The sequence below is a fragment of the Achroia grisella genome, unplaced genomic scaffold (assembly GCF_030625045.1).
Source record: "Achroia grisella isolate CSIRO2021 unplaced genomic scaffold, CSIRO_AGI_Agris_v1 utg869, whole genome shotgun sequence".
Taxonomy (NCBI): domain Eukaryota; kingdom Metazoa; phylum Arthropoda; class Insecta; order Lepidoptera; family Pyralidae; genus Achroia; species Achroia grisella.
Genome location: NW_026713049.1, coordinates 1,054,412 through 1,070,118, shown reverse-complemented (window position 1 = coordinate 1,070,118; position 15,707 = coordinate 1,054,412). Strand labels below are relative to the sequence as shown.

At 31.5% G+C, this 15,707-nt stretch overlaps 1 protein-coding gene and 1 long non-coding RNA gene across 3 annotated transcripts in view; one reads left to right on the top strand and one right to left on the bottom strand.

Moving 5' to 3' along the window:
• Positions 1–15,707, top strand: part of LOC131852895 (uncharacterized) — a 33,903-nt gene that overhangs the window by 17,439 nt on the left and 757 nt on the right. Inside the window, exon 2 of the long non-coding RNA XR_009357961.1 lies at positions 4,196–4,240. This is a non-coding gene — a long non-coding RNA (uncharacterized LOC131852895). The remainder of the gene's footprint in view (positions 1–4,195; positions 4,241–15,707) is intronic.
• Positions 13,896–15,707, bottom strand: part of LOC131852894 (uncharacterized) — a 35,209-nt gene continuing 33,397 nt past the window's right edge. For both annotated transcript variants that reach the window (XM_059203635.1, XM_059203636.1), the window contains exon 5: positions 13,896–14,139. In XM_059203635.1, coding sequence (XP_059059618.1) covers positions 14,035–14,139 — 105 coding nt within the window. In that variant the 3' untranslated portion in view covers positions 13,896–14,034. The remainder of the gene's footprint in view (positions 14,140–15,707) is intronic.

Here is a 15,707-nt window from a genome sequence, read left to right as displayed (position 1 = left end):
TGTTGTATTGTGCTGAGAAATAATTATTGTCATTAGGAGAACATTACTTGAAAAATAAGAGCGAAGAAAAATAACATCAATCAATAAGAGTGCTGAGGATATAAAATAGAATCATAGTAATCTGGGAGATAAATACTATTGGCCTTTTGTAATTATGTTCTCAATACTATCTCTTGATAATACATTGCTTCTATTTTTTTAAGTAAGGATTACTTACTGTTTACAAGGACGTTAAAATTGGCACTATAAAAAAAATACTTGCATGAATATATACATAGTAATAATAGCATACAATAATAAATACTTTTGAATACTAAATCCCAATTTGCACAAAGTCAATCTGAATGCAGATGAAGTTGTAGTTTGTTTCGTTATAATCTAAAGTGATACTTAAGGAAGGAGAACGAATAGATATTATATTTATAACGCTGTATCTATCACAAACAGAAAATCAATTATTAATAATCCTACTGCAATTAGCGTAATATAATAATTGCGCCCATGGAAAATAACATGGGTAATACAATTGTTAACTTTCTTTAAAATAACCCAAATTATTTAAATGTGTGTAGAATTAAAGGATCGTTTTGTTTTACTCTTGTAAGACTCGTAACAGCTACAAAACACATTTTTCTGTGACATTTCATTCAAGTGTTTGCCGACATTTTCCTTGTCGCCCCAAATAGCAATTTGCTTATTTCCGTACCCCAGTATCCGTTCTGCAGAACCATTTTCCCCGGAATGTAAGAAATTGAGGAAATGTTATATTACAATGTTATCTAATTCACAGTATATAAGTAATTAATTTATCTATGTATTCGTCGACCCCAAATGTAATAAAAGGATCATGGCGAGGCATAGATGGTGTATGTAAATTAATATTTACACCTATTTATAGAAGGCTCTTTGCATTGGAATCTAAGCTAAATATGACTAGTATATTCAATTAGTAGTATTATTGGTACATGCTACATATATTGGTTGGTGGTTAACAAAAACACTAACAGTTTTCCCCGCTTTTCACAACATTTTTCACTAACGCTTCGCTTCTATTGGTCTTATAATGTTTGTTTGTTTGTTTGTAATACTTTATTGTACAATAATATTATAAATAAAAGGACACAATTGACTTAGAAAAAAAAACATGCGTACAATGGCGGACTTATCCCAGAAGAGGGATTTCTTCCAGTCAACCTTTGAGTTACTGAGAGGAATTGCGCAGTGGTGATAATAGGTACAATAAATAATACGCGTCACAATGACATATATAGACAATAATATATAGAGAAAATACACAAAAATATATATATATATACATACATATACACATACACACACCAGAAAGGAAAAGAAAAATAATGTAAATAAGTGGAGCATTAAAAAATGTTATATAGCTTAAAGCCTTCCTCGACAAATGGGCTATCCAACATAAAAATAATTTTTGAATTTCCTGAGATTATCGCGTTCAAACAAAAAAACAAATTCTTTAGCTTTATAATATTAGTATAGATATAACAATATTGATTCCTGTTTAGTAACCTTCATAAATAAAAATATATTAATTGTACTCATACGCTTATTAGTTGGATAGATAATAATGTCTACTAGTGATCGCTAAATGATCGAAATTCTACTGTAATTACTTGAAATTATAAATTTTAAAATTATTCTGGGCTCTATTTTTTTATTGATATAATGTATTTTTAATGCATAATAAAAAAATATTAGCCCTCTGCACACCGTCTCTATATAAACTATAAAAGCGCGATATTATATATAATTTACTAATTAAGACAAATAAAGACGATCGTTATAATGATTATTATTTCATACTCCTAAGGGGTACAAATTTTTATGCTTCACGTATTAGTAGAATGACAGACAAAATTATTATTCCAGATTTAAATTGAATATGATATAAGTATTTTATTTATAATATTTCTTATCAGACCAACGCCAGTTTAATGCAACAAAAATTGCAAATTAAACAATTTCTTTCTTTATACGACCCCCTAGAGTACGTCTCCGGACCACTACAGAGTCCTATATTTTCCAATTCAGTTTTTTTTATTGTAGTGTTGGAACTATTTTTCTAGAACTTCTATTTTACATACATTTCTGTTCACATAAAGTTTACTTTCAGTTAGCATTCATGCATTTTGTTTTGTCACAACCTCCTGATGAAAACTCCTTTTGAAAACTGCTCTCAAATAATTATATTCTTAATTCCTATAACATTCTCCTTGACAGCCTCGGTAGTCAAACGGTTTAAGACATCATCTTTCCTCCGATAGTCGTGAGTTCGATTCTCGCACAATACAAACATTTGTATTGATGAGTATGATTATTTGTATATATATAGTTGTTGGACTGGGTGTTTTCTACGTATAATTTAATTAGGTATTTATTTAGAAAAAAATGTGTGATTATAACACTAAGTTCTGCTTATCTTGGGACTGTGTGAATTTTCACGCTTGTTATGATTATTAATACTAATCAACTGTATAGTGGTACCTCCCATCTTATTCTGTTAGTTTTAAAAAAGACATTGTTTTAAACATAAATCGTTCCGAGATTGTATTTGCACGACGAAACAAAACAATACGTGTTAAGGTAAATAATGCAAGTAACTAGTTTCAAAGTAAATAACATACCATCTAAGAACAGTTAGATCTATGTATGTTGTTCGGCTAATTTGAAAGCCCTTGTTATTACTTCGGCTTCTGCATTTCTGTAAACAACTTGTTTGTGTTGATGCGCAAACAATTATTATCAAAATGTTTGCTTCGCTCGAGAAAATGCAATGCACATTTTGTAAACGCGCAATACACACGTATTGGGTTTTTACAAAAATCTTACCTAATTTCTTTATTTGTAATAAGAAATGGTGTTTCAGGCGTCCATAGGCTACGGTAACAGTTTACCATCAGATGGGCCGTATGCTTATTTGCCACCTACGTGGTATAAAAAAAAAGAAAAATAATAAGTACAAGTTCGAGATTATAATAATATGATAATATGTATTAGCCATGCTAATACTATGTTATTTTACTAATATTATAAACGTGGAAGTTTGTGAATGTGAATGGATGGATGATTGTGGCTGTTTATTTGCTACCTTTTCTAAAATAAACGACAAAACGGATATTAAAAAAAAATTACATGAAAGTATATGGCATAACAATCTCATATTTCAAAAATTATCAGATAAAATCTCAAGAATTTCAGCCTTAGCCAAGTTATAATAATAATAATAATTAAAATAAGTATTAAGAACTATATCAATAAATGTTCTTATACTATATAATATAATAATAAAATGTAATCTTATATATATATTGTGTACGTATTTATTTAATTAGAGAATTTTACCATAACATTTGAACAGATTTAAATATTCTCTTAAAGTTTGTAGATTTTGTGGTATAATCCATTTTGCACAATTGATCCGTTCTGATCAGTTTTTGTGGAAATAATACATGTATATTTGTATGAAGCCAGATTTCACGTCTCAAAGTGCACTCATTTATCGGACATTTCACAAACACAAGTAATTAATAAACACCAAAACGTAATTGAGATGTTAATTAACCTTTTAAAATCCCGCAACTTAATATAGCGAGGAAATATCGCTAGCCATAAATATTTGCAGGAATATTTTCGCAATTTATCAAGCTTTACGATATAATTTTGTTTAATGAACAGCACAATAGATAGCTTCGAGGTGTGATATTTTCAGCTTTCTTTTATTGGCAAACTCACCCCCGTCGAGAACTTTGTGTCTCGACAAAAGTAACAGTTAGTCGTCCAACCTTTTACTGTCACGCCTTATTGCCACACAATAAAGTATAGAATCGGCTGCCTGACGATGTCAAAGCATCGGCCTAAGCAATAACCTTTTTATTTCCATAACAGAGAATTTTGACGGCTTCACGCTCAATACCCGTGTGAAATGTGCAAAACATTTTTCTCCGCTCATTGCTTTATAGGGCACTGCGTTCAAGAACTGTTAACCGTTATTATCGCTTTTTGTTGTTCTCCCTAAGTATATGTCTATAAAAAACGATTTTCCAATGTTTATTTCTGTCAGTATCAGAATCCATTCGTGATTATTAGAACTGGGATTGAATGAACATCTGTCATTTACAAGTATGTGTCAATGTACTAATATTAAAAATATGTATTTTTGTTATAGATACGCTGAGATGAGCGGCAGACATGTAAAATTAACTGTGACATAGTAAGTATGATAATATTTCGTATGCAGATAAAACAGTTTTAATTAAAACAAATTCTATAATGACATAAACGTTCCGGTCCAATGATAATGATAATATACTTAGTGAGACGTCTACTACATGATCTCCACATAATAATATATTACCACTGTTTACCACACTAACAGTAACATTTGGGAAACGGTACAAAACGTATAGCATCCCGCATTGTGGCTTCATCTACAGCTTATAGCGTTGGCATATTTGTACCATAAGTAACTTATCAATTTTATGACTACCACGCTTATACAAAGGTGCGAGGAAAATAAGGCCACAATGCATCCAATGCACCTGAATTTGACGTCTGTGGTTTAAGGAAGCACGCTCATTTAAGGAAGTTAAAAACGAACCTGACCTAACCTGATGAGTTCGTAGCGTTTTGTGGCGATATATTAACAAAAAACAAAATGCCGGGTGAACTAAAATACTCGATATTAAGTATTTTATGTACTGCATGTCTGCATATAGATGAATGTCAACTTGAAACTTATTTATGTACTTACATAATGTGCGTGTCATAGCTACCTATGGTGTTATGGTGTTACTCCATCTATATTGTGACTATGGGCGACTGTTATCACAGACCAAAAATTTTATAAGAAAAACAGCAGCTACGTGTCCTTACGATTTTTAAGGTTGGTAAACGTTTATGAAGGTACCCGTTTGCGCTGTAACCTTTCAGCTAATTTTACATAAAATGTAAAGTAACTGTTTGTCTTTAATTAAACAGTTATCAACTCTGGCTACATCTAGTTAAAGTATATATAGAATGCAGCTAAAAGTAAATAGTTTATATTTTGTTAGTGTTCATATACTAAGTTATTATTAATTAGTATACTTTAGTATAAAAATATATATATATTTTTTATATTCTGTCCGCATCTCTACGTTTCTTTATGTTTTTCAGTTTCACATTAAGTCTGAAGATTATGGACAGGTTTCAAGAATTTCTCGATTCCGCAGTAATATTTATGTTAGGTACTTAATATAATTATCAATTTTCTCCGTCGGATTCGAGCGACAATTACCGTCAAATTGAGAACATCTCATCTTAGTGTTTTCCGACTTACATTACACGATCTTAAAGGTATATTTTAAACGTTATGTAATATAATCTAACCAACACCAAATCCTTTCTTAATTTTCTGTCCAACTTCTTTAACTTTCTGTCCAATTATTCAGCGTCAGGATGGTGTATTCCGTCACTGAATAATTCCATTTTTAGGGCCAACAAACGAGAATAATTCAGAATCTGTTATTTATAGCGAACTAATTATTACAATTGTAGGCATATTGAAACTATTCATAAAATTAATTATTTATTCCATTTGGGAAGTATTTTAGCTTTCTTTAGCTTAAAAGTTGACACATATTCTGTGAAAACTTTATCTTAATTTCTCCCTGTTTTCGTGAAATCTGAACACATAAATAGAAAACAGGCCTATTTGTTTCGTCAAAATTTTACTATTTTAGTAGATGATATTGATAGATTGTGGCCGTGTCAAGTTGAATTCAAAAGTCTTCAACAGTTTATAACAGACGGTTTGGCTGTTGATTAAGCAGTCCCAGACTGTTAATAACCACATTTTTCTCTTCACTCTTTACATTATAGAGCATCCATAATAATTCTTTTACAATTAAATTTCAATAGATTGAAATGGAAATTAATTAATCTGCTGTGCGTAATAAAATTTCAACCAGGAGCCCGCATTATGTTACGATATGTGATACGGTGCAATCGGCTTTATCGGCAGATGTATTGTATTTCTAAATAGTGTATGGACTGTATGCTTAAAATAGATTTTGCTACTCTATGTTGTATTTATACACAGTTTACCGACGTATAAAACAAAGTAAAATGCGTGGGTACCTGTCTCACCTAAGTCTGTTGCCGAAGGTGATTTGTGACCTGTGTTTCATTTTAAGGGTACATGGCAATAACAGTACTAGGTAAGGAGGTATGACCTTAGTCCTCGGAAATAACAACGCATGACTTGCCTGTCATAGCATCATACGTCCAGGGTGCTGTTCATGTTCGAATATGTAAGTACCTAACTGTTAACACTTTATAATACATAGGCTACAGGCTCTCAGGTTGTATGTCATTTCATTTACATAAAAAGCTATACTCTACAAGATAACCTTTATCTTTTTCATAGTAAAAAATTTAATCACCCTGGACAATTCACACAGTATTATCTCGTTCCAAGCTAAACAGAGCTTGTATTATTAGTACTACAGAACTAATACAAATACATAAATATGTGCATTTTGTAAATGCATACATAATATACTTAAAAAGACTAAGATCAATACAAACAATCATAGTAATGAATATGCATCGTGCAATCAAACCAGCGACCATCGGAAGTAAGGCGGTATGCTAGACCGCTAGACCACCGCGACTAGGGCTTACATATTTATATATAGGTATGACCGCAATATATAGGTACTGATATAATATTGATAACGATTTCGATGTAACGAAGCATGCCAAGACAAAGCCTGTGAAGGTGGGGCGGATTCCCACTCGATCTACTCACTTGTAGAGCGTCTACAAGCACGTCTCGAAGCTCTGAAGAGTCTTATCTACATATACTACCTATATATTGTATACATATCCATTTTTAACCTAGATATTGACACTGCTTTATATAGTAACTAGTTTTGAAGCGCAACCTTGTCTGTGTGACCGAGATGGACTTAAAACAAACGTTATACCGGACGAAAAACAAACTTTCTATTATTAATAATTTTATAGTTGAATATCGAGCTCTTAACGTGAATTGTCGTATGTTTCTTTGTACATATTTTTTTACAATAATAATAATTAAACTGAACAATTCACACAGGGTCATCTAGTCCCAAGCTAATCAGATCTAGTGTTATGAGTTTACTACCCATAACACAAGATCTGCTTAGCTTATACAAACACTTCAATACATTTCAAGTTTTCAACACATAAATACAAATGATTAATTCATGCGCGAAATAGAACTCGCGACCATCGGAAGTAAGGCATTGTGATAAATCGCAGGTCCACCGAAACCGTCGTGTACTCGTATTTGTATATTGGTCGCAACAGTACGTCGAAATGAATAAACCCAGTACTATAAAACACTACCAAATCTGTTTGTCATGCGACCTTGTCTCCATAAATTTTCATTCCCTATATCATGTATTTCAATCATTTGCTGATTCTTTTTTGAAATAGAAGCACCATATATCTGTTACTGTTACAATCTGTATACGCTAAATTCTAATTATTATTGACGTGTAAGGTGGCAGACAGACAGACACTTTCGAATTTATAATATTAATATGCACGGCGGAGAAAATATACGACTTTCCCGCGTATGCGCAGGCCTTAACGGAAAAGTCTCAACAAATTTGTAGCTAACTTACTTTACATACTATTTCACTCCAATCGCGATGTTCCCATAAAGAAACTATTTATAGTCTGTGGTTGGTTTGCACACATTAATAAACACGACACGCGACGTGGCCACTCATTTATATTCAAAGCTCGACTGAAAACTAGCTATTTAAATGTCGACGGCAGCACGTGCGTAAAACCACTTTTCTCTCCACTTTTCTTACTCGTAAAGTTACTAATACGAGTTGAATTATCACAACCATATAGCAAAGAATATTTCAATTGATTACTGTTTAAAAATATAATAATAATAAAGGAAAATTCACTCAGCGCCATCTAATACCAAGCTAAGCAGAGCCTGTGTTATGGGTACTAGGCGACTTATATGATTACTTAAATACGTTATTTTATTGCAAATATAAACATAATTTACACAGGAAACACCCAGACCCAATCATACTTGGAATTAAACTACAACAAAGGCTTTATAATTAAAATGACAAAAAAGCTGACAGACCGAAGAGACTACCTCATGGTAAGCGAAACCGTCGTCTGTATATATAAACATAATGTCATAATGTGACGCCCGCAAAGCTTATGCGTTGCCATTCCAGAGAACTAAAGTATTATGTATCTGTACCCTATAATTTCACTGCTACATATATAGACAACTGCGTTGGTCTAGTAGTATAGGATACAGCTTAATTATCGATCGCGGATTGATTCCTCGAATGGTACAAATATTTGTATTCATGAGTATGATTGTTTGTATTGTTATTTTTTCGGCCTACTCTAATGCTGTTGCCCGCAGTTGGCCTTTACAGCTTCACCGGACGATAGGGGGCGAGTGTAGATGGCACTCCAAACCTGCAGAAGGACTTATGGAGCGACTGAAGGTCAACTCGACTGAAGACTTTTGTATGCGGGTACCGCTAGGATTTCGAACCTCGGCTCAGGCGGTCGTAATATCGATCCCCGTTCGAATTGGACAGGATTCGATCGGAGGATTGTTTGTATTGGTCTGGTTATTTTTTATTATTATTATGGATGTCTTTACAAAAGAAAAATATTTAAATATATCTAGCAGTTGTCTAGTACACATAACACTAGCTCTGCTTAGTTCGAGACTATATGGCGCTGTATGTCCAGGTATATTATTATTTTTATATCTTATTCTGAAACTGAAACACAGCCGAACAAACTACTTGACTGATAGACAGTTCTCCTTGGAACAAACTATCTAGATGATATAGTTAATAAAAACAACATAGATACCTAATGAACAATAAAGATAATGCAACCCGAATAGAGGAACTAAGAGTCTTGAAAGCCATAACGACTACAATCAGAAAGAGTAATCGCATACTTACCTTAGATACTTACTGTGGCTCCATGACAATTCGGGTGCCACTAACCAAAAAACGCTAGGCATTAACGTGACTGACCAATAGTAATGGAGGTCACCCAGCTTTCCTAAAACTATGGGCCGCATACAATACATTCATACTAATGAATGTACATTAAACAAATAGTTTAATTACAATAACAACAAATTTAAACCTATGTTTAGTGCAAATAAATTTGATTTGATTTGTTACCTTGCTGTACGGATCTTATTGAACGTTGAAGATCGATTGTATCAAGAGGTCGGACATAGTTATGTTTTCTCTAAAAAAAAGAGAAACGAATACGCGTAGTAGTAGTAGTCTAACAATGTTTTGAATTTTATAGCTCACCGTCGCCACCCGAAGTCTTCGCAAAGATGCAAATATTAAGGCCCACCATTCTACAACCAATATTATTTAGTTGCTTTTTTTTAAATAAATCTTTTCATCTTATTTATAAGTTAACTTTTATCAATAACGTAACATAACTTAAAATGTTATCCGAACCATTCAATATTGAGTATTAGAGTATTGAACAAGTAAAAAATCAAATGACCAACCAACGTGCAGTTTTTAAACTTTAATACAAATCACTAGAACACACCTTGTTTCATATTGTGTAAGGTTTATTTTACATTGACGTAATGTGGCTGCGAACATTTTCAGATACTAAAAGATTGCGCGTCCATCAACAGATGAACGATAACCACACAGGGTGTGGTACAATAACGAAATGCATTAGTAAATTAAATATAGAAAATGGAAACTTTCCGTTACCTGACCTTGTATAATAGATACCACTGTTTTGACATCGTAATGTACCTTTTTAACAATACTTCGAAGTCGAAACGTTTTTCTTGAATACTTTTTACTATGATCTATTGTTCGTGTTTTAAAAGGCCCACTGCTATTAGTAAGTAAGGTAAACGCTACTGCTACTATATAGGATTACAATACGGATATCAAAATTATTAACTAACAGAAATTACTTAATACCAAACGCCAATATCATAGAATTTATCAACACACAGCCCAAACCACTGGACGGATCGGGCTGAAATTTGGCATGCAGGTAGATGTTATGACGTAGGCATCCGCTAAGAAAGGATTTTGATTAATTCTACTCCCAAGGGGATGAAAGTTTGTATGAAACTTTGTCAATTTTATACTGATCGGGCTGAATATATACTATGACGTAGGCATCCCCATAGAAAGGATTTTAATAATTTCCACCTAAGGATAAATTAACGCGAATTTGAATTTGAATTTGAATAACATAATAGTCAATCTCCCAAAATTTTTTATTGTTTGTGTATTAAAATTGTTATTAAGAGTACGATGTCTCTCTTCTCCTGTAGTTTCAAAAATGTGAGGTAGTAACTGGTATCAACGGGTAACATAGTGGAAAAGTGATTGAAAGGAATGGTTTATTATTAATGGGACAAGTGACATTGATATCAATGTAGTTAGTTCTAGGGCGATCATTGATTAATTATTAATTATCCATATTGATGGAATACTGCCTACACTTATGGTATAAACAGATGGGCACTAAAAGAGAATGAAAGGACCCATAACTGTCGGTTTATTAAAATAAAAAAGTTAGTAACCTATGCTACGAAGCTTCATTTAATAGAGAGAAATAATAAACAGCAAAGTAAATTCGTATAGTTTTATTTCTAACTTAAAGTACATTTGACTACATTAGTTTCTATCACAGCAACTAATATATATACAAATAATAATTGAATTTTCCGCGCTCCGACCGTAATAATATGGTAATATGTAAGTATTATGTTCAGTATTTCACAGTTGCATTGATAAGTAGGTAATGTAATTAATATACATCGAAACATTGAATAAATATTTTGTTGTGATCGCCTTTACGTATATAATATAACACTAATATAAATAAATATACAATTGAATATTGAAAATAATTATTTCATTTAATATCCTTTAGTAATAGAATACATAGTAAATAATTCAAGAATTAAAAAATGTACCATTTTCTTGCCAGTTCTTTTCGACTGTAGTGGTAACCCGAACTAGTTATGCTAATAAAAAATAAGGATAAATAATTTGAACTTTTATTTTGAATAAAAGAAAAGACTCAAATCAATAAATAACTAATAAATTTGTGGTCCTAACATGTAGTAGGCATATAATAAAAAATAATAGTCTTTATAGGTCGTGAAAAGTACATACGAACAACCTTACATCTAATACTCGTACATAATCACAAAATGTGCAAATAATTACTTTCTAAGTAATATTACAATAATATTGACTTAATTTTAATATTATTTTGATATTGGCCCACCTACTGTTAATGCACGTATTACGTAGTACATATTAATTTTATATTCACTTACCCTAGTCATAAGACTCGTCTGAAAGTGTTTAATTGATAAGCGAATTAATTATTATTTTATATTACACTATTATATATACATTACAATATTACATTATGTATACAGGTATTAAAAAAAAAGAAATAAAATATTTATTCTGTTTAAAGCCAGTTTAACAGAATAGACAAAAACAATATTTGCTTGTGAAGTTCTGTAATTTTTATTATAATGCGAAATAGGGCCACCCGTAATTTTTTTAGTTACTTATCTATATCTACGCACGCTATCTATTCACGTTAGATTTCTTAGGAGTTAGACATAAGAAATCCTGATGTACAGTTGCTCAGTTCTAACCTTAACCCTTAACTTGTGTGATTTTTTATCAAAATTCAGAAGTCAAAAACAAAACAAAAATTGAGAAGTCTAAAATTTTTCATCCCTTGACCACTGAAATTTACACTATTCTTAAAATAACTCTTTCCTCTTATAAGTTTTAATATAACCAAATCGATACATTGTTATTTTTAACAGTGACATTTTCATCCAAATCAATGTAGATAACATAAAGACGAATTTTGTATAAAAAGAAAAATATTTGCTTATATAATAAGTTTAAAAAAAACTAGTCCAAATCGTATTAGTCGTCAAATTAATTCTACTCGATTTATAATGATCAAATACAATGATCGTAAAACATAGAGTAGTTATATCGATAAGTGATTTATCTATTCGAATATGGCCTCGGAAGTCATGATCGCGACTCATTCATAAAATACAATAACACCGAAATACCGCAGTTGTAATCGAGTCACGTAGCGCCGGATCAAGGTGCAATGTATGCTGAGCACAATTCCTTCTCACGATTTACCCGAGATCTGACATTCGTGATGAATGGCTAGAGTTGGCTGACATGCGAGGATAAAACTTGGGAAAGGCTTGTACTTATAGGATTATGTCCAGACATAGGTATATGTTTATTGTTCAGTGCCCTATTTAGATAACTAATTATTTTTTTATCTCTTATATAGTAGTAGACCCCTCATATGTCAACGAAATATCCCCTTAAAAAACCATCGTTCCTGAGTGTCTTTTAATTGTTATCCTTGACTGGTCTAGCTAATAGCGCGTAGCGAACTCTGAAACAGGGCGAGTACAATAGATCTCCGTAGATCGCTGTGCTGCATGTCTAAACATCTAGTAATAGACCGACGCCCTTAATAAAAAATACTATTAATTATACATACGTTATCCAATCCACCATTCAAAAGAAGATAATATAAGCCTTAATCATTTGCCTGTATCTTTAAATGGACATCAGTCTCTAAAACGAATTATTTATAAATATAGATAGGATTGTTAATCCAAATATATATGCATATATAGGATCGTTATCAGCATAGACGTCGATGTCATGGTGAACGCCACAGTTGACATTTCCCTGGTTATGCTTAAAGCCAGCGTGACTATTAAAGTAGGTGGAATAAACATAAAAGAAAATTTCGATTAATTTATGGCTAAATTTGGGTGTATACTAGATTACTGTATTATTTAAATGTATTCTTAATATGCAAATGCATCCTATTAATTTACGAATGGATTATAATTAGAATTCTTACTCGAAATTAAAGGAAATTTATATAACAGTAAGTGTACTAATTACTGCATTTCAACATATTATGTATTGAGATTACATTGGATACGTGATATATAGTAATAGAGAATAAAAGTGTAAGTTATGGTACCCTTACACTTTCTATGAAATACATCATGTTTAAAATTTTACCATAGTTGTTAAGGAGTGAACTTTGCTAACTTTACTGTCTGTAGCGAAATTTTGGATATTTTTGTTTATTGGTTCTTACTTTATTTGTATTTATTGCTTCGTATCTGATATTTGCATATTTATTCAATATTGGTGTACTAATAATTGCGAAAATCAAACAGTCCATAAATCCTTTACGATCGTTATACAAATAGGTCCAGAATTTCTTCTGTTTATAGGCCGTTCACTGGTATATTCATATTTTTTAAATTTGCTTTTAAGCTCTATTTTAATGTGTACTATGAATTTTATAATGCACCATATATTACATCATAAAAAGTAATTACATGTATAAATTAAACCAGTCTTAAGCGTTTTTTAAATAGTCTAAATAACACTCTCTTGTTACCGTTCTTACAGGAAACTATGTATTAAGAGATTACTATAAGTCTCTAAGAGAAGTAGTTGGCGCTACGGTGTTCTAGCGAGACCATTGGAAAATCAGAAATAATTTTAAAATATACGTATAGTATAAATATTTCATTAGTTATGTAAGCGTCGCAGTTTAGAATATATCCTGGTAATACTGAAAACATTACACATAAATTTTAATATATCTTTTTAGGTATACCTTAAGAAAAATATAGATAACAAAAGAAGGTGTAAAAAAGAAAACATATTTCTTATCATAGGATAAAGTAACTGAGGACCAAAATCAATTACACTTAGGTATTTTTATGCAGTGCTAAATAGGGTTGAGAACTTGTGGTTTCAATAAATATTTAACAATACAAAATTAATAATAATACTTACATATTATTTCTTATAATTGTATGTGTACTTACTACCTACTACTTGTGTTTATGATATTAAAGGCATATTATAATTTGGTATCCCTTAGTAACACTGCAGCTTCATATGATGGTAGCCCACTATCGCTGCGTTCTGGATCCTGACAGTTAGTATTCGGCTCTGTTACTACCTGCTGAAAATATATTATTACATTAATAAATAAATAGGTTAATAATAATGTATAAAAAGAAAATTATTGATTATCTTATGTATTACAACATTTATATATTAGACCGTCATACAAATTCATATTTTCTATTACAAAATCTATACTAAAAAAATAACGCTGAAAATGCTTATGTTCAAATTTGCCAACAGACGCGCGGTGTGTTTAACCCATCCAGAATATACACACAAATTTTCATTAAAATCGGTCCAGACATTTATATAATTACTAGCTACTCGCCTCGGCTTCGCACGAGTGTACATGTATTATATATATAAACATACTTTGAATTTTATAAAAATCGTAAAATCCGAATTTTACACAGACACAAACAGTTAAATAAATATGGTTATGCAAATATCGCAGAATATATAATACTGGTTAAAATTGTGTATTACAAGATATCAAACACAAATATTTCATAAATTAATATATTAAATTAGATATCCATACTAACATTAACAATTTGAAAGTTTGTGTATTGCTGAGTATCTGTTTGTTGGTTTTTCATAACTAAAACCTGAACGGATCTAAATTAATAATATGAAAATAGATGTAGGCAATCTTTTATCTCAAAAAGAGCAGACGATTTCTCACGAAATAGCTAATGATGCTATATATTGGACAATGCAATAACGTTCTAACAGTCACGTGTAAACAGTTATAGCTTATCGCATAAGCAAACACTGCTGTACTTTATCACGAGTGGTTAACATTTTTCGAAAGCAATGTCACTGTTTACTTACGTTTTTACGTATCACATATGACTGATTTTTATACCTAAACAATAATAAGTCCACTTTCACATGTGTTCATTTTTTTAATAACCATAGACAACTCGCGCGACTTCATTTAGTGGCAAACTGTGCGCAGCTAGTACTATAGGTTCCAGGCGTTTGGTAAATACACTATTCTAAATATCACCTCGACAACTGCAAATAGTCACTTTATTAAGCAACTGAAGTAGCAGTCCACCTGATAGTTTCCATTCGTTTGTTTGTTTTTTATATTGTAACATTGTTGAAAAGCACTGAATAAATATATTTTTCTTTCTTTCTGATAGTAAGTGCTACCGTCGCTTATATGCATCACGTTATCATGTAACATCCATAATAACACGCATACGTTGGCAATTGGAGTTGGAGAATGAAGTTGTACTGCCACCATATCCTATAATTTCACAGCTTATAGTGTAAATTATTTAGCGGCTGAAACAGTCCTGCGCCTCACCTATGTCAGCCTATTAAGGTACGCTTTTAACAAAATCTACTCGGTGTGTGACATAGTCCTAAATTCCAACAACCAATTCAACCAACCATGACGCAAATAAATGCATGTAAAACCTTACCATTATAGCTAATAAAGTTTTATAGTATGATATGCTATGGTTTTCTCAAACATATGTTATTACGCAGTGAACTTGAAAGTAATTGATGTTATATTGATAATCATTATTTAATATTTTTTATTACATAATGTAATTATTATAATATACATCAGTACATGCCTATATGTCGATAGACAATTTTATATCA